At 42.8% G+C, this 27,639-nt stretch overlaps 1 protein-coding gene across 3 annotated transcripts in view; it reads left to right on the forward strand.

Moving 5' to 3' along the window:
- Positions 1-27,639, forward strand: part of LOC109885929 (A disintegrin and metalloproteinase with thrombospondin motifs 3) — a 151,047-nt gene that overhangs the window by 94,005 nt on the left and 29,403 nt on the right. For all 3 annotated transcript variants that reach the window (XM_031813113.1, XM_031813112.1, XM_031813111.1), the window contains exons 7-12: positions 5,789-5,894; positions 8,509-8,652; positions 11,531-11,663; positions 13,288-13,401; positions 14,437-14,585; positions 16,782-16,954. In XM_031813113.1, coding sequence (XP_031668973.1) covers positions 5,789-5,894; positions 8,509-8,652; positions 11,531-11,663; positions 13,288-13,401; positions 14,437-14,585; positions 16,782-16,954 — 819 coding nt within the window. The remainder of the gene's footprint in view (positions 1-5,788; positions 5,895-8,508; positions 8,653-11,530; positions 11,664-13,287; positions 13,402-14,436; positions 14,586-16,781; positions 16,955-27,639) is intronic.

Consider the following 27,639-nt stretch of genomic DNA (forward strand, 5'->3'; position numbering starts at 1 on the left):
AACTAAGTCTAACTAAGCGAGTCTAACTAAGCCAGTTTAACCAAGCCAGTTTAACTAAGCCAGTCTAACTAAGTCTAACTAAGCCAGTCTAACTAAGCCATTCTAACTAAGCCAGTCTAACTAAGCCAGTAGAACTAAGCCATTCTAACTAAGTACAACTAAGCCATTCTAACTAAGTACAACTAAGTCTAACTAAGCCATTCTAACTAAGTACAACTAAGTCTAACTAAGCCATTCTAACTAAGTAGAACTACGTCTAACTAAGCCATTCTAACTAAGTAGAACTAAGTCTAACTAAGCCATTCTAACTAAGCCAGTCTAACTAAGTAGAACTAAATCTAACTAAGCCAGTCTAACTAAGTAGAACTAAGTCTAACTAAGCCAGTCTAACTAAGTAGAACTAAGTCTAACTAAGCCATTCTAACTAAGCCAGTCTAACTAAGCCAGTTTAACTAAGCCATTCTAACTAAGTAGAACTAAGTCTAACTAAGCCATTCTAACTAAGCCAGTCTAACTAAGCCATTCTAACTAAGCCAGTTTAACTAAGCCATTCTAACTAAGTAGAACTAAGTCTAACTAAGCCATTCTAACTAAGCCAGTTTAACTAAGCCATTCTAACTAAGCCAGTCTAACTAAGCCAGTTTAACTAAGCCATTCTAACTAAGCCAGTCTAACTAAGCCAGTTTAACTAAGCCATTCTAACTAAGCCATTCTAACTAAGCCAGTTTAACTAAGCCAGTTTAACTAAGCCATTCTAACTAAGTCTAACTAAGTCTAATTAAGCCAGTCTAACTAAGCCAGTCTAACTAAGCCAGACTAACTAAGCCAGTTTAACTAAGCCATTCTAACTAAGCCAGTTTAACTAAGCCATTCTAACTAAGCCAGTTTAACTAAGCCATTCTAACTAAGACAGTAGAACTAAGTCTAACTAAGCCAGTCTAACTAAGACAGTCTAACTAAGACAGTATAACTAAGTCTAACTAAGCCAGTCTAACTAAGCCAGTTTAACCAAGCCAGTTTAACTAAGCCATTCTAACTAAGACAGTAGAACTAAGTCTAACTAAGCCAGTCTAACTAAGACAGTCTAACTAAGACAGTATAACTAAGTCTAACTAAGCCAGTCTAACTAAGCCAGTTTAACCAAGCCAGTTTAACTAAGCCAGTCTAACTAAGTCTAACTAAGCCAGTCTAACTAAGCCATTCTAACTAAGCCAGTCTAACTAAGCCAGTAGAACTAAGTCATTCTAACTAAGTACAACTAAGCCATTCTAACTAAGTACAACTAAGTCTAACTAAGCCATTCTAACTAAGTACAACTAAGTCTAACTAAGCCATTCTAACTAAGTAGAACTACGTCTAACTAAGCCATTCTAACTAAGTAGAACTAAGTCTAACTAAGCCATTCTAACTAAGCCAGTCTAACTAAGTAGAACTAAATCTAACTATGCCAGTCTAACTAAGTCTAACTAAGCCAGTCTAACTAAGTAGAACTAAGTCTAACTAAGCCATTCTAACTAAGCCAGTCTAACTAAGCCAGTTTAACTAAGCCATTCTAACTAAGTAGAACTAAGTCTAACTAAGCCATTCTAACTAAGCCAGTCTAACTAAGCCATTCTAACTAAGCCAGTTTAACTAAGCCATTCTAACTAAGTAGAACTAAGTCTAACTAAGCCATTCTAACTAAGCCAGTTTAACTAAGCCATTCTAACTAAGCCAGTCTAACTAAGCCAGTTTAACTAAGCCATTCTAACTAAGCCAGTCTAACTAAGCCAGTTTAACTAAGCCATTCTAACTAAGCCATTCTAACTAAGCCAGTTTAACTAAGCCAGTTTAACTAAGCCATTCTAACTAAGTCTAACTAAGTCTAATTAAGCCAGTCTAACTAAGCCAGTCTAACTAAGCCAGACTAACTAAGCCAGTTTAACTAAGCCATTCTAACTAAGCCAGTTTAACTAAGCCATTCTAACTAAGCCAGTTTAACTAAGCCATTCTAACTAAGACAGTAGAACTAAGTCTAACTAAGCCAGTCTAACTAAGACAGTCTAACTAAGACAGTATAACTAAGTCTAACTAAGCCAGTCTAACTAAGCCAGTTTAACCAAGCCAGTTTAACTAAGCCAGTCTAACTAAGTCTAACTAAGCCAGTCTAACTAAGTAGAACTAAGCCATTCTAACTAAGTAGAACTACGTCTAACTAAGCCATTCTAACTAAGTAGAACTACGTCTAACTAAGCCAGTCTAACTAAGTAGAACTACGTCTAACTAAGCCATTCTAACTAAGTAGAACTACATCTAACTAAGCCATTCTAACTAAGTAGAACTACGTCTAACTAAGTACAACTAAGCCATTTTAATTTGATATAACTATATAACCATTTGACCATTTAATATAACTATATAACCATTATAACATAACCATTATAACATAACCATCTGATATAACTACATAACCATTATAACATAACCATCTGATATAACTACATAACCATTATAACATAACCATCTGATATAACTACATAACCATTATAACATAACCATTATAACATAACCCTCTGATATAACTACATAACCATTATAACATAACCATTGTAACATAACCATTTGATATAACTACATAACCATTATAACATAACCATCTGACCATTTGATATAACTACATAACCATCTGACCATTTGATATAACTACATAACCATTATAACATAACCATTATAACATAACCATCTGACCATTTGATATAACTACATAACCATTATAACATAACCATCTGACCATCTGATATAACTACATAACCATTATAACATAACCATCTGACCATTTGATATAACTACATAACCATCTGACCATTTGATATAACCATCTGACCATTTGATATAACTACATAACCATAGGATGCCACCATGTGCCGCCATGTTCCTTGTAGTTCTTTGCCATCGGGCAGAGCTAGATGAAATAACGCCATTACAACCACATTACAACCAGAACTGGTTTAAATCTGGCTATAGTGACATCATTGGGTTCTAGCTAATCACCACAGAGCACGAGTCCCAAATGGTACTCCATTCACTATGTAGTTCACTACTTTGGACCAGGGCCAATAGAGTTCTAGTCTAAAAAAATTGGTCCTCTATATAGGGAATAGATTGGCATTTGGGACATGGCCAACTGAAGCAGCCCCGATCATCAATATCTGTCTGTGTCTGCATTTTCTGCTTTTTTACCTGCATGCCAAAGGTCTTCACATGGTCAGAGAGCAGGACCATTTGTTTCAACAACAACCCCCCCTAAAAATGTTGCATTTGAACCAAACAAAACGCTTAGTTAATCTGGATCGCTGCACATCTCTTGATCGAGTATAGTAGTTATGTATAGTATAGTAGTTATATATAGTGTGTAGTAGTTATATATAGTGTATAGTAGTTATGTATGGTATAGTAGTAAGTATATAGTATGGTAGTTATGTATAGTATAGTAGTTATGTATAGTATAGTAGTTATGTACAATATAGTAGTTATGTATGGTATAGTAGTAAGTATATAGTATAGTAGTTATGTATAGTATAGTAGTTATGTACAGTATAGTAGTTATGTATATTATAGTAGTAAGTATATATTATAGTAGTTATATATAGTGTATAGTAGTTATGTATGGTATAGTAGTTATGTATATAGTATAGTAGTTATGTATAGTATAGTAGTTATGTACAGTATAGTAGTTATGTATAGTATAGTAGTTATGTACAGTATAGTAGTTATGTATATTATAGTAGTAAGTATATATTATAGTAGTTATATATAGTGTATAGTAGTTATGTATGGTATAGTAGTTATGTATATAGTATAGTAGTTATGTATAGTATAGTAGTTATGTACAGTATAGTAGTTATGTATAGTATAGTAGTTATGTACAGTATAGTAGTTATGTATATTATAGTAGTAAGTATATATTATAGTAGTTATATATAGTGTATAGTAGTTAGTATGTAGTATAGTAGTTATGTATAGTATAGTAGTAAGTATATAGTATAGTAGTTATATATAGTGTATAGTAGTTATCTATAGTATAGTAGTTATGCATAGTAGAGTAGTTATATATAGTGTGTAGTAGTTATGTATAGTATAGTAGGTATGTATAGTATAGTAGTTATATATAGTGTGTAGTAGTTATCTATAGTATACACAGTATACAGTATAGCACTTATGTATAGTATATAGTATAGTACTTATGTATAGTATAGTAGTTGTATTCATGTGTCCTTTGTGCTTTGTGTGTAAATATGTGTCATTACTGTATTGTTGGGTTATATTATACGGTTGTGTTTGGTTTTAACAAGCTTGTGTTGGTCTGTCTGTGCTGGGTATTGTTGGGTTATATTATAGGGTTGTGTTTGGTTTTAGCAAGCTTGTGTTGGTCTGTCTGTGCTGGGTTTAACTAAATGCCTTCAAGCTTACTGTCTATTTCAGTAGCTAGAGGAGGAATTTAGACACAAGCAAGTACACAGACAAAATATTCAGGCCTTTCTCAAAGTTTGACAGTTTTTCATTTTTTTTATCGTAGCATCATTTCCTGCCTTTAGGCATTTCCTGATTATTGACACAGTATATTTTTTAAAGGTTATTTTACTCATCTGTTCAGCAGCAGCACGTATCAGCTAACAACAGAGAAACGTACTTACTGCTATCAACAACAAACTGCTCATTGGACACAAATCAGAACAGCTACTATGGAAATGGAACACAGACTATAAACCAAGTCTTCTTCATGTGCATCTGTCCCAGATGGCACACTATTCCCTATGATGCGCACTATGGTCCCTGGTCAAAAGGAGTGTACTATATAGGGAACAGGGTGGCATTTGGGACTGAGCCACACATGAAGACGACATGCTTTATATACAGTAATCTGTGTTCATTTTCATATTCGTTGTTCTGATTTGTATTCCAATTAGTAGTTCTTTGTTAATTGCAGTAGGTATATGTCAGACACTATAATTATAATAGCATTGGCTCTGTTGGGATAATTCATCATTTTCTCTTATGTAAAAAAACAAACACACAAACAACACTTAAAGCTGAAGTCAATCCAACATCCTGTGTTAGAAGCAATGTTTACGCAGTAGCTATGTTTACACAACTACTACCTGTTAAAATGTGCGTGCATTCTGGGAATTCTGACAACTAGAGGTACCTACCAGTGTCAGGAGAATATACCTGCTATTTCACATGTACACAAAACTATTGCAAAATGCAATAGATACTTTATATGCCTCTTGACAGGTTGTCATTGCAACTAGAAATGTGTTCTTGAAATTGGCCTCCCTGTAGATGAAGTCGACCACTGACCAAGATATTAATGTATGATTTATGTCTGATTTACTAGATAAATTGGTATTGAAGACGTCTCCCGAAACACAGACAGACATCTAAAAGCAGGCCGACCTAGTCTCACCTTAATCCATCCACACCACATCATCATAACCGTGGTTTGATCAGAGCCTTAGAGAGGCATATGTACCCAGACCTGGGTTCAAGTAATATTTGTTTTTATTTCTAATACTTTAAGCACCACGATTAGTCTACCTGGAGTGCCAGGTGGGCGGAGTTTTGGGATTGTGCAACTATTCCATTGGTTCCATAGCGCCAGGCAAGCTCAATCAAGCCCAGCTGAAGTATTTCAAATGATTTCAAGTACTATTTGAACCCAGGTGTGATGTAACAGCCATTACAACCCTTCATCTCTGCCTAGCGGTTTGTTATCAGTGCCCGTGTGTGTGTGATCTGTGTTGCCTAGGTTACGCCCCGGTGACAGGCATGTGCCACCCTCTGAGGAGCTGCACTCTGAACCACGAGGACGGATTCTCCTCGGCCTTCGTGGTGGCGCACGAGACCGGACATGTGTAAGTCATCGCAGCACACTGGCTGCGTCCCAAGTGGCGCCCTCCTTCCCTGTTGTTCACTACTGTTGACCAGAGTCCTACGGGACCTGTGAGCCCCATAGCTGGAAGAAACTAAAAGGAATACAAGCAAAGAGCTGCGTGTGTGTTTGGGGGGGGGGGGGGTTCTCTGCACTGCAAAGGAAGTAGGCTGCCATTGGGAACAGAGACATGGACACAGCTGGTAAACACAGAACTTAGACACACTCCAGATGGGGGGCGATTTGCATTTCAAGTCGGTCTATTCAGGAAGTCAATTGTAATTCCAGTTATTTTCTTTCAAGTTTATCATCGAATAATTAACCTGCAACAACTATGTGTGACTGCTTTTCCAATTATACATTGACTGAATTACACATTGACTGAATTACACAGACTGTAAATCCACCTTGCTGTTAGTTTTGACTTTCCTGTTACTCTTACTATATATATATATTTATGACCTGCTGCTCCACTTAGTCTAGCCAGGACCATTACATTAGAGCTGCTGCTCCACTTAGTCTAGCCAGGACCATTACATTAGAGCTGCTGCTCCACTTAGTCTAGCCAGGACCATTACATTAGAGCTGCTGCTCCACTTAGTCTAGCCAGGACCATTACATTAGAGCTGCTGCTCCACTTAGTCTAGCCAGGACCATTACATTAGAGCTGCTGCTCCACTTAGTCTAGCCAGGACCATTACATTAGAGCTGCTGCTCCACTTAGTCTAGCCAGGACCATTACATTAGAGCTGCTGCTCCACTTAGTCTAGCCAGGACCATTACATTAGAGCTGCTGCTCCACTTAGTCTAGCCAGGACCATTACATTAGAGCTGCTGCTCCACTTAGTCTAGCCAGGACCATTACATTAGAGTTGCTGCTCCACTTAGTCTAGCCAGGACCATTACATTAGAGCTGCTGCTCCACTTAGTCTAGCCAGGACCATTACATTAGAGCTGCTGCTCCACTTAGTCTAGCCAGGACCATTACATTAGAGCTGCTGCTCCACTTAGTCTAGCCAGGACCATTACATTAGAGCTGCTGCTCCACTTAGTCTAGCCAGGACCATTACATTAGAGCTGCTGCTCCACTTAGTCTAGCCAGGACCATTACATTAGAGCTGCTGCTCCACTTAGTCTAGCCAGGACCATTACATTAGAGCTGCTGCTCCACTTAGTCTAGCCAGGACCATTACATTAGAGCTGCTGCTCCACTTAGTCTAGCCAGGACCATTACATTAGAGCTGCTGCTCCACTTAGTCTAGCCAGGACCATTACATTAGAGCTGCTGCTCCACTTAGTCTAGCCAGGACCATTACATTAGAGCTGCTGCTCCACTTAGTCTAGCCAGGACCATTACATTAGAGCTGCTGCTCCACTTAGTCTAGCCAGGACCATTACATTAGAGCTGCTGCTCCACTTAGTCTAGCCAGGACCATTACATTAGAGCTGCTGCTCCACTTAGTCTAGCCAGGACCATTACATTAGAGCTGCTTCTCCACTTAGTCTAGCCAGGACCACTACATTAGAGTTGCTGCTCCACTTAGTCTAGCCAGGACCATTACATTAGAGCTGCTGCTCCACTTAGTCTAGCCAGGACCATTACATTAGAGTTGCTGCTCCACTTAGTCTAGCCAGGACCATTACATTAGAGCTGCTGCTCCACTTAGTCTAGCCAGGACCATTACATTAGAGCTGCTGCTCCACTTAGTCTAGCCAGGACCATTACATTAGAGTTGCTGCTCCACTTAGTCTAGCCAGGACCATTACATTAGAGCTGCTGCTCCACTTAGTCTAGCCAGGACCATTACATTAGAGCTGCTGCTCCACTTAGTCTAGCCAGGAACATTACATTAGAGTTGCTGCTCCACTTAGTCTAGCCAGGACCATTATATTAGATCTGCTGCTCCACTTAGTCTAGCCAGGACCATTACATTAGAGCTGCTGCTCCACTTAGTCTAGCCAGGACCATTACATTAGAGCTGCTACTCTACTTAGTCTAGCCAGGACCATTACATAATTATAAGAAGTATCGTAAGTTATCCCAAGCAAAGAGATTTTGTCTACGTACTAAACTATATATTCCCTATATAGTGAATTACTTTTGATCTGAGGCCTATGAGCCCTAGTCAACAGTAATGCCCTATATAGGGAATAGAGAGTCAACAGCAGTGCCCTATATAGGGAATAGAGAGTCAACTGTAGTGCCCTATATAGGGAATAGAGAGTCAACAGTAATGCCCTATATAGGGAACAGAGAGTCAACAGTAGTGCCCTATTTAGGGAATAGAGAGTCAACAGTAGTGCCCTATATAGGGAATAGAGAGTCAACAGTAGTGCCCTATTTAGGGAATAGAGAGTCAACAGTAGTGCCCTATATAGGGAATAGAGAGTCAACAGTAATGCCCTATATAGGGAACAGAGAGTCAACAGTAGTGCCCTATTTAGGGAATAGAGAGTCAACAGTAATGCCCTACATAGGGAACAGAGAGTCAACAGTAATGCCCTATATAGGGAACAGAGAGTCATTTGAGACTGGCTTTGTGTTTGAGCGTAATACTGTGTTTTGCTCATCAATAACTCAGGTACCATTTCAACAGGTTAGGTATGGAACATGACGGACAGGGGAATCGTTGTTCTGACGAGACCAGCATGGGGAGTATCATGGCACCGCTGGTCCAAGCAGCCTTCCATCGCTACCACTGGTCACGCTGCAGTAAACAGGAACTGAACCGATACATCCAGTAGGTGCAGCCTTCACCGTACCACTGACTAGGGTTCTGACAACTTTCCCAGAGTTCACAGCTTTTCCAGGAATCCTGGTCACCGACATAACACTGACATCACTGACATGTATCACTGACCTATCAGAGACCTATATCACTGACCTATATCACTGAACTATATCACTGACCTATATCACTAACATGTATCACTGACCTATCGCTGACATATATCACTGACCTATCACTGACATATATCACTGACCTATATCACTGACATATATCACTGACCTATATCAGAGACATATATCACTGACATATATCACTGACCTATCAGAGACATATATCACTGACCTATGTCACTGACCTATCACTGACCTATCAGAGACATATATCACTGACCTATCAGAGACATATATCACTGACCTATGTCACTGACCTATATCACTGACCTATCACTGACCTATCACTGACCTATCACTGACATATATCACTGACCTATATCACTGTTCTATCACTGACCTATATCACTGACCTATCACTGACCTATATCACTGACATATATCACTGACCTATATCACTGACATATATCACTGACCTATATCACTGAGCTATCACTGACCTATCACTGACATACATCACTGATCTATCACTGACCTATCACTGACCTATATCACTGAGCTATCACTGACCTATCACTGACCTATCACTGACATATATCCCTGCCATATATCACTGACCTATCACTGACCTATATCACTGACCTATCACTGACCTATCACTGACCTATATCACTGACCTATATCACTGACATATATCACTGACATATACCACTGACATATATTACTGACCTATATCACTGACCTATCAGAGACATATATCACTGACCTATCAGAGACATATATCACTGACCTATGTCACTGACCTATATCACTGACCTATCACTGACCTATATCACTGACCTATCACTGACATATATCACTGACCTATATCACTGTTCTATCACTGACCTATATCACTGACCTATCACTGACCTATATCACTGACATATATCACTGACCTATATCACTGACATATATCACTGACCTATATCACTGAGCTATCACTGACCTATCACTGACATACATCACTGATCTATCACTGACCTATCACTGACCTATATCACTGAGCTATCACTGAACTATCACTGACATATATCACTGACATATACCACTGACATATATTACTGACCTATATCACTGACCTATCACTGACATATATTACTGATCTATATCACTGACCTATCACTGACATATATCACTGACATATATCACTGACCTATCACTGACCTATCACTGACATATATCACTGACCTATCACTGACATATATCACTGACCTATATCACTGACCTATATCACTGACATATATCACTGACATATACCACTGACATATATTACTGACCTATATCACTGACCTATCACTGACATATATTACTGATCTATATCACTGAACTATCACTGACATATATCACTGACATATACCACTGACATATATTACTGACCTATATCACTGACCTATCACTGACATATATTACTGATCTATATCACTGACCTATCACTGACATATATCACTGACATATATCACTGACCTATCACTGACCTATCACTGACATATATCACTGACCTATCACTGACATATATCACTGACCTATATCACGTCAACAGTGAAGAGGAAACTCTGGGATGCTGGCCTACTAGTTCCTCTGTCCAGTGTCTGTGTCTTAATCGTTTCTTTTTATTGGCCAGTCTGAGATAAGGCTTTTTGTTTGCAACTCTGCCTAGAAGGCCAGCATCCCGGAGTCGCCTCTTCACTGTTGATGTTGAGACTGGTGTTTTGCGGGTACTATTTAATGAAGCTACCAGCTGAGGACTTGTGAGTCGTCTGTTTCTCAAACTAGACACTCTAATGTACTTGTCCTCTTGCTCATGTGTGCACCGGGGCCTCCCACTCCTCTTTCTATTCTGGTTAGAGCCAGTTTGCTCTGTTCTGTGAAGGGTGTAGTACACAGTGTTGTATGAGATCTTCAGTTTGTTGGCAATTTCTCGCATGGAATAGCCTTCATTTCTCAGAACAAGAATAGACTGACGAGTTTCAGAAAAAAGTTATTTGTTTCTGGCCAGTTTGATCATGTAATCAAACCTACAAATGCTGATGCTCCAGATACTCAACTAGTCTAAAGAAGACCAGTTTTATTGCTTCTTTAATTAGCACTACAGTTTCCAGCTGTGCTAACATAATTGCAAAAGGGTTTTCTAATGATCAACTAGACTTGGATGAGCTAACACAGCATGCCATTGGAACACAGGAGTGATGGTTGCTGATGATGGGCCTCTGTACGCCTATGTAGATATTCCATTAAAAATCTGCCGTTTCCAGCTACAATAGTGATTTACAACATTAACAATGTCTACACTGTATTTCTGATCAATTTGATCAGCTCTTATGACTGTCTCTGTTCTGATGTGTCTTATCCCTCCAGCTCTTATGACTGTCTCTGTTCTGATGTGTCTTATCCCTCCATCTCTTATGACTGTCTCTGTTCTGATGTGTCTTATCCCTCCATCTCTTATGACTGTCTCTGTTCTGATGTGTTTTATCTCCCTCCATCTCTTATGACTGTCTCTGTTCTGATGTGTCTTATCCCTCCATCTCTTATGACTGTCTCTGTTCTGATGTGTCTTATCCCTCCATCTCTTATGACTGTCTCTGTTCTGATGTGTCTTATCCCTCCAGCTCTTATGACTGTCTCTGTTCTGATGTGTCTTATCCCTCCAGCTCTTATGACTGTCTCTGTTCTGATGTGTCTTATCCCTCCAGCTCTTATGACTGTCTCTGTTCTGATGTGTCTTATCCCTCCAGCTCTTATGACTGTCTCCTGGACAACCCTTTTGAACACAAGTGGCCCAAGCTTCCTGAGCTACCTGGGATTAACTACTCCATGGACGAGCAGTGTCGTTTTGATTTCGGCGTGGGCTACAAGATGTGCACCGCTGTAAGTCCCCCCCAGCAGCTAGCTAGACCCCTGAGATCTGAGAACAACGACTGTGACCGTTGGTGACGGGGCAGCCTGTCAATGTGTGTCCCAAATGGCACCCTATTCCGTATATAGTGCACTGCTTTTTTTTTACCAGGGCCCATTAGGGAATATCTTGCCATTTGGGACGCAGATTCAGGACTGCATGGGGGCACTCAGTACCACTCAGGACTTTGATCTCCTGATGATGGGATTCAAATATTACACAGGTTAGTCTTAGATGGAGCAGGGTCCTGCGTTCTCCTTATTATCCCCCTGGTCCATAGGCTTAGATAGTGGGCAGCTTTTTCCCTGTTTGAGATTGCAGAGGGGCCATGACTTCTGGGAAGAGACTAGGTGACCCGTAGACTGGCCACGGAAATGCACTAACTACCTCTCATCTCTCTCTCTGACCACCTCTTCCATTCTCTCTCCTCTTCTCTCTGACCTCCTCTTCCCTACTCTCTCCTCTTCTCTCTGACCACCTCTTCCGTTCTCTCTCCTCTTCTCTCTGACCTCCTTTTCCCTACTCTCTCCTCTTCTCTCTGACCACCTCTTCCGTTCTCTCTCCTCTTCTCTCTGACATCCTCTTCCCTACTCTCTCCTCTTCTCTCTGACATCCTTTTCCCTACTCTCTCCTCTTCTCTCTGACATCCTCTTCCCTACTCTCTCCTCTTCTCTCTGACCTCCTCTTCCCTACTCTCTCCTCTTCTCTCTGACCTCCTCTTCCCTACTCTCTCCTCTTCTCTCTGACCTCCTCTTCCCTACTCTCTCCTCTTCTCTCTGACCTCCTCTTCCCTACTCTCTCCTCTTCTCTCTGACCTCCTCTTCCCTACTCTCTCCTCTTCTCTCTGACATCCTCTTCCCTACTCTCTCCTCTTCTCTCTGACATCCTTTTCCCTACTCTCCTCTTCTCTCTGACATCCTCTTCCCTACTCTCTCCTCTCTCTTCTCTCTGACCTCCTCTTCCCTACTCTCTCCTCTTCTCTCTGACATCCTTTTCCCTACTCTCCTCTTCTCTCTGACATCCTCTTCCCTACTCTCTCCTCTCTCTTCTCTCTGACCACCTCTTCCCTACTCTCTCCTCTTCTCTCTGACGTCCTCTTCCCTACTCTCTCCTCTCTCTTCTCTCTGACCTCCTTTTCCCTACTCTCTCCTCTTCTCTCTGACCACCTCTTCCGTTCTCTCTCCTCTTCTCTCTGACCACCTCTTCCCTACTCTCTCCTCTCTCTTCTCTCTGACCTCCTCTTCCCTACTCTCTCCTCTTCTCTCTGACCACCTCTTCCCTACCCTCTCCTCTTCTCTCTGACCACCTCTTCCCTACTCTCTCCTCTCTCTTCTCTCTGACCTCCTTTTCCCTACTCTCTCCTTTTCTCTCTGACCTCCTCTTCCCTACTCCCTCCTCTTCTCTCTTACATCCTATTTATTTTCTCTCTCTCTCTATCTCTCTCTCTTTTTCTCTCTCTCTCTTTTTTTCTGTCTCTGTCTCTGTCTCTGTCTCTGTCTCTGTCTCTGTCTCTGTCTCTGTCTCTGTCTCTGTCTCTGTCTCTGTCTCTGTCTCTGTCTCTCTCTCTCTCTCTCTCTCTGTCTCCCCCCCGTATAGTTCCGGACCTACGATCCCTGCAAGCAGCTGTGGTGTAGTCACCCTGACAACCAGTACTTTTGTAAGACCAAGAAGGGTCCTCCGGTGGATGGGACGGAATGTGCACCGTCGAAGGTGAGAAATGGTTCGAAAACAAACCATGGATTTCTGATGACAATAGATAGACCTAATAATATACACTGCTATACTTCATCTTTAGAAACAGTTCTCCAAAAAGTACACAATTATTTGAAGAAGTTTTACTAAATTAATATTAGAAATAACAGATTGGCCAGTTGGAATGTTATAGTGCTTATATTTGTTCTATGTCCCACATGTACTGATGTCCAACTGCAATGGCTGTGTAACACAGGTGGCACCTTAACCATTCATTTTTTTTATTTTTATTTTTTTACTAGGCAAGTCAGTTAAGAAAAATTCTTATTTTCAATGACAGCCTATGAACAGTGGGTTAACTGGTCTAGGAACAGTGGGTTAACTGCCTTGTTCAGGGGCAGAATGACAGATTTTGTACCTTGTCAGCTCAGGGATTTGAACTTGCAACCTTTCAGTTACTAGTCCAATGCTCTAACCACTAGGCTACCCTGTTTAAGGAGCATTTAATCAGCTATTCATACTTCATGGACGAATAGTGTTCGTTCTCTTGTTCTCTCCATGTTCCTTTAGCCAGGATTGCTCGAAGCATAACAGTTGTTGTGAACTCTGACCCAGGAGATGTTCAGGGCTCATTCTAGCCATGGTTTGAATGCTAACGGAGCCAACGAATGGAAAGATATTGTATACATGTTGACTCCACTGTCTCCTTTCTGAAAAAAAATATGTAAAATGTTGAAAAAAGAATTAAGTACACAATAGTTCAAATGGATAAACAGAAGGAACAGTTTGAATGTACTTACTAAGCATTTAATTAGCGTGAAGTTAGCATTTCATTGGCTTGTCATGATTAATGGAGTCACGGTGGTCATAACAGTGTTCTTTCCATGTTCCTTTAGCTGTCATCGCTCTATAGAGTTGTTATATACCAGTGACATGGTCAGGGCTCCATTCTAGCCATGGTTTTAATGAGAATAGGGCTGATAAATGGACAGATAGTCTATGTACTGTGTGTACTGTATGTCCTGTTGACTCTCCTGTGTCCTGTCTGTTTAGTGGTGCTTCAAGGGCCACTGTATCTGGCGCTCCTCTAACCAGCCTCAGGGCCATGACGGTAACTGGGGGTCCTGGACTAAGTTTGGGTCCTGCTCCAGAACCTGTGGAGGTGGAGTACGCTCCCGGAGCAGAACTTGTAACAACCCTGTGTGAGTGTCTGTCACAGGGGAACAGGTGGGGGGCATTGTGGGTAGTGTGGATAGAGATGTATAAATCTGGCTCCGGGGTGGGTTCTTAGGTCTCCTCACTGACGTTATCCTCTACATCCTGTTAGGACTTCTACCTACATCCTGTTATGACTTCTACCTACATCCTGTTAGGACTTCTACCTACATCCTGTTAGGACTTCTACCTACATCCTGTTTGGACATCTACCTACATCATGTTAGGACTTCTACCTACATCCTGTTAGGACTTCTACCTACATCCTGTTAGGACTTCTACCTACATCCTGTTAGGACTTCTACCTACATCCTGTTAGGACTTCTACCGACATCCTGTTAAGACTTCTACCTACATCCTGTTAGGACTTCTACCTACATCCTGTTAGGACTCCTACCGACATCCTGTTAGGACTTCTACCTACATCCTGTTAGGACTTCTACCTACATCCTGTTAGGACTCCTACCGACATCCAGTTAGGACTTCTACCTACATCCTGTTAGGACTTCTACCTACATCCTGTTAGGACTTCTACCTACATCCTGTTAGGACTTCTACCTACATCCTGTTAGGACTTCTACCTACTTCCTGTTAGGGCTTCTACCTACATCCTGTTAGGACTTCTACCTACATCCTGTTAGGACTTCTACCTACTTCCTGTTAGGACTTCTACCTACATCCTGTTAGGACTTCCACCTACATCATGTTAGGACTTCCACCTACATCATGTTAGGACTTCTACCTACATCCTGTTAGGACTTCTACCTACTTCCTGTTAGGACTTCTACCTACATATTGTTAAGACTTCTACCTACATCCTGTTAAGACTTCTACCTACATCCTGTTAGGACTTCTACCTACTTCCTGTTAGGACTTCTACCTACTTCCTGTTATGACTTCTACCTACTTCCTGTTAGGACTTCTACCTACATCCTGTTAGGACTTCTACCTACATCCTGTTAGGACTTCTACCTACTTCCTGTTAGGACTTCTACCTACATCCTGTTAGGACTTCTACCTACTTCCTGTTAGGACTTCTACCTACATCCTGTTAGGACTTCTACCTACATCCTGTTAGGACTTCTACCTACATCCTGTTAGGACTTCTACCTACATCCTGTTAGGACTTCTACCTACATCCTGTTAGGACTTCTACCTACATCCTGTTAGGACTTCTACCTACAGGCTGTTAGGACTTCTACCTGCATCCTGTTAGGACTTCTACCTACAGGCTGTTAGGACTTCTACCTACATCCTGTTAGGACTTCTACCTACTTCCTGTTAGGACTTCTACCTACATCCTGTTAGGACTTCTACCTACATCCTGTTAGGACTTCTACCTACATCCTGTTAGGACTTCTACCTACATCCTGTTAGGACTTCTACCTACATCCTGTTAGGACTTCTACCTACATCCTGTTAGGACTTCTACCTACTCCCTGTTAGGACTTCTACCTACATCCTGTTAGGACTTCTACCTACTTCCTGTTAGGACTTCTACCTACATCCTGTTAGGACTTCTACCTACTTCCTGTTAGGACTTCTACCTACATCCTGTTATGACTTCTACCTACATCCTGTTAGGACTTCTACCTACTTCCTGTTAGGACTTCTACCTACATCCTGTTAGGACCTCTACCTACAGGCTATATGACTCATACACATAATGTGACATGTAGTCGACAGATACTTTGTCTGTTTAGTCAGAGACGTGTCAGAGGATGTCTGAAGGAAAGCCGAGGGGGATCATGTGTTTCTTTACGCTGAACTTTCCTTGGATATTTGTGTGTGTGTGTGTGTGCGTGCATGTTTCCGTGCGTGCGTGACTTTATGCGTATACTGTATGTGAGTACGTGTCACCTAAATAATAATGAACCCTGTGTACTACATCATGACCCTGATTAGAGACTCAGATCTCAGATCTAGTTAAATGGAACTAATCACTGAACCTGAACGACAGGCCCAGTTCTACCCTGATCCACATTACAGTTAAATAGATCTAATCACTGAACCTGAACGACAGGCCCTCCTGGGATGTATCCCAAATTGCACTCTATTCTCTATTCACTGCACTACTTTTGACCTGGGTCCATAGGGAACAGGGTGCTATTTGGGATACACAGTAGGTGTTGATTACTGGATTGTTTGTTTATTGTTTCCGTGTTGTCGCCCCCTGTCTCCAGGCCTGCGTACGGCGGTCGGGATTGCCCCGGGTCCACCTTCGATTACCAGATGTGTAACATGGAGGAGTGTGTCGGACCCTACGAAGACTTCCGCGCTCAACAGTGTGTCCAGAGGAGCAACAAATATCACAAGAACACCAAGCACACCTGGCTACCTTACGAACACCCAGATGGTAGGACACAGCCTGCTTCCCAAATGGAACACTATGCCTTTTAGTGCGCTATTTTAGACCAAGGTCAAAAGGTCAAATGGGTTGTAGTGAGTAATGTTAAACTTACAGTAAAGAAACTCCAAATGTCAATGTCTGCATCACAAATCGAACCCTATTCCCTAGACTCCCCGGGAATAGGGATTAGGGTGCCATTTTGGATATTGCCACATTGTAAAGTATTGGCTTGATTGATTAAGCCCTGCCGTTCTAAAAGGTGAATCCATAATGTCCACTAGGTGCCGTTATTAGCAATAAAAGGATTCTAATACATATTTACCATAATAGCACAGTTTCCATACAATAATAATGATTTCTATATTAATTATATATCTTACATAAGCAATAATAAATCAACCAAATACGTTTGTATACATTGACAATACGTTTTTCTTCACAAACAATATGACTGCATGGTAGGAACAATATGACTGCATGGTAGGAACAATAAGAACAATATGACTGTATGGTAGGAACAATATGACTGTATGGTAGGAACAATATGACTGTATGGTAGGAACAATATGACTGTATGGTAGGAACAATATGACTGTATGGTAGGAACAATATGACTGTATGGTAGGAACAATATGACTGTATGGTAGGAACAATATGACTGTATGGTAGGAACAATATGACTGTATGGTAGGATCAATAAGAACAATATGACTGTATGGTAGGAACAATAAGAACAATATGACTGTATGGTAGGATCAATAAGAACAATATGACTGTGGTAGGATCAATAAGAACAATATGACTGTATGGTAGGATCAATATGACTGTATGGTAGGAACAATATGACTGTATGGTAGGAACAATATGACTGTATGGTAGGAACAATATGACTGTATGGTAGGAACAATATGACTGTATGGTAGGAACAATAAGAACAATATGACTGCATGGTAGGAACAATAAGAACAATATGACTGCATGGTAGGAACAATAAGAACAATATGACTGTATGGTAGGAACAATAAGAACAATATGACTGTATGGTAGGATCAATAAGAACAATATGACTGCATGGTAGGAACAATAAGAACAATATGACTGTATGGTAGGAACAATAAGAACAATATGACTGTGGTAGGATCAATAAGAACAATATGACTGTATGGTAGGATCAATAAGAACAATATGACTGTATGGTAGGATCAATAAGAACAATATGACTGTGGTAGGATCAATAAGAACAATATGACTGCATGGATGGGCCCCTAAGGTCCAGTTAAGGGAAATCTTAATGCTACAGCATACAATGACATTCTAGACTATTTTTGCTTCCAACTTTGTGGCAACAGTTTGGGGAAGGCCCTTTCCTGTTTCAGCATGACAATGCCCCCGTGCACAAAGCGAGGTCCATACAGAAAGGGTTTGTGGAGATAGGTGTGGTTGAACTTGACTGGCCTGCACAAAGACCTCAACCCCATCGAACACTTTTGAGATGAATTGGAACGCCGATTGCGATCCCAACATCAGTGCCCGACTTCACTAATGCTCTTGTGGCTAAATGGAAGCAAGTCCCCGCAGCAATGTTCTAACAATCTAGTGAATAAGCCTTCCCAGAAGAGTGGAGGCTGTTATAGCGGCAAAGGAGGGACCAACTCCATATTAATGCCCTTTGTTTTAGAATGAGATGTTTGACGAGCAGATGTCCACATACTTTTGGTCACGTAGAGTGTGTGACTCAGTGTTCCTCATGAATGTCTAAAGTCAGACTACTGCTGGTGAGACACTGACAGAAGTCGACAAGAGTATCTGGACATTACATAGAACTTCTTGACAGAACAATAACACATGTGTGGTGTCAATAACATACAGGAACATCAACATCACACACAGCAGTCTAACCATTTCAGATGGTTAGACTCTATCTTCTCTGGCCTTGTGTTCCTAAAGGTCAACGAAAGCAGAAGAGATACAATGCAAACTTTCTCTTGTCATTTATTTAGTTTATCTTCCCTCAGTCTGGACTAAAGTATGTGTTCATTTTGTTTTCTTTCTCTAGGGAGTTTTACTAGCCACAGTGCCTCTGCGTTGCTTTCTCTCTGGTATCTTAGACTGGGTATCCTCTAGGGAGTTTTACTAGCCACAGTGCCTCTGCGTTGCTTTCTCTCTGGTATCTTAGACTGGGTATCCTCTAGGGAGTTTTACTAGCCACAGTGCCTCTGCGTTGCTTTCTCTCTGGTATCTTAGACTGGGTATCCTCTAGGGAGTTTTACTAGCCACAGCGCTTCTGCCTTGCTTTCTCTCTGGTATCTTAGACTGGGTATCCTCTAGAGAGTTTTACTAGCCACAGTGCCTCTGCGTTGCTTTCTCTCTGGTATCTTAGACTGGGTATCCTCTAGGGAGTTTTACTAGCCACAGTGCCTCTGCGTTGCTTTCTCTCTGGTATCTTAGACTGGGTATCCTCTAGGGAGTTTTACTAGCCACAGTGCCTCTGCCTTGCTTTCTCTCTGGTATCTTAGACTGGGTATCCTCTAGGGAGTTTTACTAGCCACAGTGCTTCTGCATTGCTTTCTCTCTGGTATCTTAGACTGGGTATCCTCTAGGGAGTTTTACTAGCCACAGTGCTTCTGCATTGCTTTCTCTCTGGTATCTTAGACTGGGTATCCTCTAGGGAGTTTTACTAGCCACAGTGCTTCTGCCTCTGCCTTGCTTTCTCTCTGGTATCTTAGACTGGGTATCCTCTAGGGAGTTTTACTAGCCACAGTGCTTCTGCGTTGCTTTCTCTCTGGTATCTTAGACTGGGTATCCTCTAGGGAGTTTTACTAGCCACAGTGCTTCTACCTCTGTGTTGCTTTCTCTCTGGTATCTTAGACTGGGTATCCTCTAGGGAGTTTTACTAGCCACAGTGCTTCTGCGTTGCGTTCTCTCTGGTATCTTAGACTGGGTATCCTCTAGGGAGTTTTACTAGCCACAGTGCTTCTGCCTTGCTTTCTCTCTGGTATCTTAGACTGGGTATCCTCTAGGGAGTTTTACTAGCCACAGTGCTTCTGCGTTGCTTTCTCTCTGGTATCTTAGACTGGGTATCCTCTAGGGAGTTTTACTAGCCACAGTGCTTCTGCGTTGCTTTCTCTCTGGTATCTTAGACTGGGTATCCTCTAGGGAGTTTTACTAGCCACAGTGCCTCTGCGTTGCTTTCTCTCTGGTATCTTAGACTGGGTATCCTCTAGAGAGTTTTACTAGCCACAGTGCTTCTACCTCTGCGTTGCTTTCTCTCTGGTATCTTAGACTGGGTATCCTCTAGAGAGTTTTACTAGCCACAGTGCCTCTGCGTTGCTTTCTCTCTGGTATCTTAGACTGGGTATCCTCTAGGGAGTTTTACTAGCCACAGTGCCTCTGCGTTGCTTTCTCTCTGGTATCTTAGACTGGGTATCCTCTAGGGAGTTTTACTAGCCACAGTGCTTCTACCTCTGCGTTGCTTTCTCTCTGGTATCTTAGACTGGGTATCCTCTAGGGAGTTTTACTAGCCACAGTGCCTATGCGTTGCTTTCTCTCTGGTATCTTAGACTGGGTATCCTCTAGAGAGTTTTACTAGCCACAGTGCTTCTACCTCTGCGTTGCTTTCTCTCTGGTATCTTAGACTGGGTATCCTCTAGAGAGTTTTACTAGCCACAGTGCTTCTACCTCTGCGTTGCTTTCTCTCTGGTATCTTAGACTGGGTATCCTCTAGGGAGTTTTACTAGCCACAGTGCCTCTGCATTGCTTTCTCTCTGGTATCTTAGACTGGGTATCCTCTAGGGAGTTTTACTAGCCACAGTGTTTCTGCTTCTGCTTTCTCTCTGGTATCTTAGACTGGGTATCCTCTAGGGAGTTTTACTAGCCACAGTGCTTCTGCCTCTGCATTGCTTTCTCTCTGGTATCTTAGACTGGGTATCCTCTAGGGAGTTTTACTAGCCACAGTGCTTCTGCCTCTGCATTGCTTTCTCTCTGGTATCTTAGACTGGGTATCCTCGAGAGTTTTACTAGCCACAGTGCTTCTGCCTCTGCATTGCTTTCTCTCTGGTATCTTAGACTGGGTATCCTCTAGGGAGTTTTACTAGCCACAGTGCTTCTGCGTTGCTTTCTCTCTGGTATCTTAGACTGGGTATCCTCTAGGGAGTTTTACGAGCCACAGTGCTTCTACCTCTGTGTTGCTTTCTCTCTGGTATCTTAGACTGGGTATCCTCTAGGGAGTTTTACTAGCCACAGTGCTTCTGCGTTGCTTTCTCTCTGGTATCTTAGACTGGGTATCCTCTAGGGAGTTTTACTAGCCACAGTGCTTCTGCGTTGCTTTCTCTCTGGTATCTTAGACTGGGTATCCTCTAGGGAGTTTTACTAGCCACAGTGCCTCTGCGTTGCTTTCTCTCTGGTATCTTAGACTGGGTATCCTCTAGGGAGTTTTACTAGCCACAGTGCCTCTGCGTTGCTTTCTCTCTGGTATCTTAGACTGGGTATCCTCTAGGGAGTTTTACTAGCCACAGTGCTTCTACCTCTGCGTTGCTTTCTCTCTGGTATCTTAGACTGGGTATCCTCTAGAGAGTTTTACTAGCCACAGTGCCTCTGCGTTGCTTTCTCTCTGGTACCTTAGACTGGGTATCCTCTAGGGAGTTTTACTAGCCACAGTGCCTCTGCGTTGCTTTCTCTCTGGTATCTTAGACTGGGTATCCTCTAGAGAGTTTTACTAGCCACAGTGCTTCTACCTCTGCGTTGCTTTCTCTCTGGTATCTTAGATTGGGTATCCTCTAGAGAGTTTTACTAGCCACAGTGCTTCCACCTCTGCGTTGCTTTCTCTCTGGTATCTTAGACTGGGTATCCTCTAGGGAGTTTTACTAGCCACAGTGCCTCTGCATTGCTTTCTCTCTGGTATCTTAGACTGGGTATCCTCTAGGGAGTTTTACTAGCCACAGTGCTTCTGCTTCTGCTTTCTCTCTGGTATCTTAGACTGGGTATCCTCTAGGGAGTTTTACTAGCCACAGTGCTTCTGCCTCTGCATTGCTTTCTCTCTGGTATCTTAGACTGGGTATCCTCTAGGGAGTTTTACTAGCCACAGTGCTTCTGCCTCTGCATTGCTTTCTCTCTGGTATCTTAGACTGGGTATCCTCTAGGGAGTTTTACTAGCCACAGTGCCTCTGCATTGCTTTCTCTCTGGTATCTTAGACTGGGTATCCTCTAGGGAGTTTTACTAGCCACAGTGCTTCTGCCTCTGCATTGCTTTCTCTCTGGTATCTTAGACTTGGTATCCTCTAGGGAGTTTTACTAACCACAGTGCCTCTGCATTGCTTTCTCTCTGGTATCTTAGACTGGGTATCCTCTAGGGAGTTTTACTAGCCACAGTGCCTCTGCGTTGCTTTCTCTCTGGTATCTTAGACTGGGTATCCTCTAGGGAGTTTTACTAGCCACAGTGCTTCTGCCTCTGCATTGCTTTCTCTCTGGTATCTTAGACTGGGTATCCTCTAGGGAGTTTTACTAGCCACAGTGCCTCTGCATTGCTTTCTCTCTGGTATCTTAGACTGGGTATCCTCTAGGGAGTTTTACTAGCCACAGTGCCTCTGCATTGCTTTCTCTCTGGTATCTTAGACTGGGTATCCTCTAGGGAGTTTTACTAGCCACAGTGCCTCTGCATTGCTTTCTCTCTGGTATCTTAGACTGGGTATCCTCTAGGGAGTTTTACTAGCCACAGTGCTTCTGCCTCTGCATTGCTTTCTCTCTGGTATCTTAGACTTGGTATCCTCTAGGGAGTTTTACTAACCACAGTGCCTCTGCATTGCTTTCTCTCTGGTATCTTAGACTGGGTATCCTCTAGGGAGTTTTACTAGCCACAGTGCCTCTGCGTTGCTTTCTCTCTGGTATCTTAGACTGGGTATCCTCTAAGGAGTTTTACTAGCCACAGTGCTTCTGCCTCTTCATTGCTTTCTCTCTGGTATCTTAGACTGGGTATCCTCTAGGGAGTTTTACTAGCCACAGTGCCTCTGCATTGCTTTCTCTCTGGTATCTTAGACTGGGTATCCTCTAGGGAGTTTTACTAGCCACAGTGCCTCTGCATTGCTTTCTCTCTGGTATCTTAGACTGGGTATCCTCTAGAGAGTTTTACTAGCCACAGTGCCTCTGCGTTGCTTTCTCTCTGGTATCTTAGACTGGGTATCCTCTAGGGAGTTTTACTAGCCACAGTGCCTCTGCGTTGCTTTCTCTCTGGTATCTTAGACTGGGTATCCTCTAGAGAGTTTTACTAGCCACAGTGCTTCTACCTCTGCGTTGCTTTCTCTCTGGTATCTTAGACTGGGTATCCTCTAGGGAGTTTTACTAGCCACAGTGCCTCTGCATTGCTTTCTCTCTGGTATCTTAGACTGGGTATCCTCTAGGGAGTTTTACTAGCCACAGTGCTTCTGCTTCTGCTTTCTCTCTGGTATCTTAGACTGGGTATCCTCTAGGGAGTTTTACTAGCCACAGTGCTTCTGCCTCTGCATTGCTTTCTCTCTGGTATCTTAGACTGGGTATCCTCTAGGGAGTTTTACTAGCCACAGTGCTTCTGCCTCTGCATTGCTTTCTCTCTGGTATCTTAGACTGGGTATCCTCTAGGGAGTTTTACTAGCCACAGTGCCTCTGCATTGCTTTCTCTCTGGTATCTTAGACTGGGTATCCTCTAGGGAGTTTTACTACCCACAGTGCTTCTGCCTCTGCATTGCTTTCTCTCTGGTATCTTAGACTTGGTATCCTCTAGGGAGTTTTACTAACCACAGTGCCTCTGCATTGCTTTCTCTCTGGTATCTTAGACTGGGTATCCTCTAGGGAGTTTTACTAGCCACAGTGCCTCTGCGTTGCTTTCTCTCTGGTATCTTAGACTGGGTATCCTCTAGGGAGTTTTACTAGCCACAGTGCTTCTGCCTCTGCATTGCTTTCTCTCTGGTATCTTAGACTGGGTATCCTCTAGGGAGTTTTACTAGCCACAGCGCCTCTGCATTGCTTTCTGTCTGGTATCTTAGACTGGGTATCCTCTAGGGAGTTTTACTAGCCACAGTGCCTCTGCATTGCTTTCTCTCTGGTATCTTAGACTGGGTATCCTCTAGGGAGTTTTACTAGCCACAGTGCCTCTGCTTTGCTTTCTCTCTGGTATCTTAGACTGGGTATCCTCTAGGGAGTTTTACTAGCCACAGTGCCTCTGCATTGCTTTCTCTCTGGTATCTTAGACTGGGTATCCTCTAGAGAGTTTTACTAGCCACAGTGCCTCTGCGTTGCTTTCTCTCTGGTATCTTAGACTGGGTATCCTCTAGGGAGTTTTACTAGCCACAGTGCCTCTGCGTTGCTTTCTCTCTGGTATCTTAGACTGGGTATCCTCTAGAGAGTTTTACTAGCCACAGTGCTTCTACCTCTGCGTTGCTTTCTCTCTGGTATCTTAGACTGGGTATCCTCTAGGGAGTTTTACTAGCCACAGTGCCTCTGCATTGCTTTCTCTCTGGTATCTTAGACTGGGTATCCTCTAGGGAGTTTTACTAGCCACAGTGCTTCTGCTTCTGCTTTCTCTCTGGTATCTTAGACTGGGTATCCTCTAGGGAGTTTTACTAGCCACAGTGCTTCTGCCTCTGCATTGCTTTCTCTCTGGTATCTTAGACTGGGTATCCTCTAGGGAGTTTTACTAGCCACAGTGCTTCTGCCTCTGCATTGCTTTCTCTCTGGTATCTTAGACTTGGTATCCTCTAGGGAGTTTTACTAACCACAGTGCCTCTGCATTGCTTTCTCTCTGGTATCTTAGACTGGGTATCCTCTAGGGAGTTTTACTAGCCACAGTGCCTCTGCGTTGCTTTCTCTCTGGTATCTTAGACTGGGTATCCTCTAGGGAGTTTTACTAGCCACAGTGCTTCTGCCTCTGCATTGCTTTCTCTCTGGTATCTTAGACTGGGTATCCTCTAGGGAGTTTTACTAGCCACAGTGCCTCTGCATTGCTTTCTCTCTGGTATCTTAGACTGGGTATCCTCTAGGGAGTTTTACTAGCCACAGTGCCTCTGCATTGCTTTCTCTCTGGTATCTTAGACTGGGTATCCTCTAGGGAGTTTTACTAGCCACAGTGCCTCTGCTTTGCTTTCTCTCTGGTATCTTAGACTGGGTATCCTCTAGGGAGTTTTACTAGCCACAGTGCCTCTGCATTGCTTTCTCTCTGGTATCTTAGACTGGGTATCCTCTAGGGAGTTTTACTAGCCACAGTGCTTCTGCCTCTGCATTGCTTTCTCTCTGGTATCTTAGACTGAGTATCCTCTAGGGAGTTTTACTAGCCACAGTGCCTCTGCATTGCTTTCTCTCTGGTATCTTAGACTGGGTATCCTCTAGGGAGTTTTACTAGCCACAGTGCCTCTGCATTGCTTTCTCTCTGGTATCTTAGACTGGGTATCCTCTAGGGAGTTTTACTAGCCACAGTGCTTCTGCCTCTGCATTGCTTTCTCTCTGGTATCTTAGACTGGGTATCCTCTAGGGAGTTTTACTAGCCACAGTGCCTCTGCATTGCTTTCTCTCTGGTATCTTAGACTGGGTATCCTCTAGGGAGTTTTACTAGCCACAGTGCTTCTGCCTCTGCATTGCTTTCTCTCTGGTATCTTAGACTGGGTATCCTCTAGGGAGTTTTACTAGCCACAGTGCTTCTGCGTTGCTTTCTCTCTGGTATCTTAGACTGGGTATCCTCTAGGGAGTTTTACTAGCCACAGTGCCTCTGCATTGCTTTCTCTCTGGTATCTTAGACTGGGTATCCTCTAGGGAGTTTCACTAGCCACAGTGCTTCTGCCTCTGCATTGCTTTCTCTCTGTTATCTTAGACTGGGTATCCTCTAGGGAGTTTTACTAGCCACAGTGCCTCTGCATTGCTTTCTCTCTGGTATCTTAGACTGGGTATCCTCTAGGGAGTTTTACTAGCCACAGTGCCTCTGCATTGCTTTCTCTCTGGTATCTTAGACTGGGTATCCTCTAGGGAGTTTTACTAGCCACAGTGCCTCTGCGTTGCTTTCTCTCTGGTATCTTAGACTGGGTATCCTCTAGGGAGTTTTACTAGCCACAGTGCTTCTGCCTCTGCATTGCTTTCTCTCTGGTATCTTAGACTGGGTATCCTCTAGGGAGTTTTACTAGCCACAGTGCCTCTGCATTGCTTTCTCTCTGGTATCTTAGACTGGGTATCCTCTAGGGAGTTTTACTAGCCACAGTGCCTCTGCGTTGCTTTCTCTCTGGTATCTTAGACTGGGTATCCTCTAGGGAGTTTTACTAGCCACAGTGCTTCTGCCTCTGCATTGCTTTCTCTCTGGTATCTTAGACTGGGTATCCTCTAGGGAGTTTTACTAGCCACAGTGCCTCTGCATTGCTTTCTCTCTGGTATCTTAGACTGGGTATCCTCTAGGGAGTTTTACTAGCCACAGTGCCTCTGCATTGCTTTCTCTCTGGTATCTTAGACTGGGTATCCTCTAGGGAGTTTTACTAGCCACAGTGCCTCTGCATTGCTTTCTCTCTGGTATCTTAGACTGGGTATCCTCTAGGGAGTTTTACTAGCCACAGTGCTTCTGCCTCTGCATTGCTTTCTCTCTGGTATCTTAGACTTGGTATCCTCTAGGGAGTTTTACTAACCACAGTGCCTCTGCATTGCTTTCTCTCTGGTATCTTAGACTGGGTATCCTCTAGGGAGTTTTACTAGCCACAGTGCCTCTGCGTTGCTTTCTCTCTGGTATCTTAGACTGGGTATCCTCTAAGGAGTTTTACTAGCCACAGTGCTTCTGCCTCTTCATTGCTTTCTCTCTGGTATCTTAGACTGGGTATCCTCTAGGGAGTTTTACTAGCCACAGTGCCTCTGCATTGCTTTCTCTCTGGTATCTTAGACTGGGTATCCTCTAGGGAGTTTTACTAGCCACAGTGCCTCTGCATTGCTTTCTCTCTGGTATCTTAGACTGGGTATCCTCTAGAGAGTTTTACTAGCCACAGTGCCTCTGCGTTGCTTTCTCTCTGGTATCTTAGACTGGGTATCCTCTAGGGAGTTTTACTAGCCACAGTGCCTCTGCGTTGCTTTCTCTCTGGTATCTTAGACTGGGTATCCTCTAGAGAGTTTTACTAGCCACAGTGCTTCTACCTCTGCGTTGCTTTCTCTCTGGTATCTTAGACTGGGTATCCTCTAGGGAGTTTTACTAGCCACAGTGCCTCTGCATTGCTTTCTCTCTGGTATCTTAGACTGGGTATCCTCTAGGGAGTTTTACTAGCCACAGTGCTTCTGCTTCTGCTTTCTCTCTGGTATCTTAGACTGGGTATCCTCTAGGGAGTTTTACTAGCCACAGTGCTTCTGCCTCTGCATTGCTTTCTCTCTGGTATCTTAGACTGGGTATCCTCTAGGGAGTTTTACTAGCCACAGTGCTTCTGCCTCTGCATTGCTTTCTCTCTGGTATCTTAGACTGGGTATCCTCTAGGGAGTTTTACTAGCCACAGTGCCTCTGCATTGCTTTCTCTCTGGTATCTTAGACTGGGTATCCTCTAGGGAGTTTTACTACCCACAGTGCTTCTGCCTCTGCATTGCTTTCTCTCTGGTATCTTAGACTTGGTATCCTCTAGGGAGTTTTACTAACCACAGTGCCTCTGCATTGCTTTCTCTCTGGTATCTTAGACTGGGTATCCTCTAGGGAGTTTTACTAGCCACAGTGCCTCTGC

The sequence above is a fragment of the Oncorhynchus kisutch genome, unplaced genomic scaffold (genome assembly GCF_002021735.2).
Source record: "Oncorhynchus kisutch isolate 150728-3 unplaced genomic scaffold, Okis_V2 Okis04b-Okis11a_hom, whole genome shotgun sequence".
Lineage (NCBI taxonomy): Eukaryota > Metazoa > Chordata > Actinopteri > Salmoniformes > Salmonidae > Oncorhynchus > Oncorhynchus kisutch.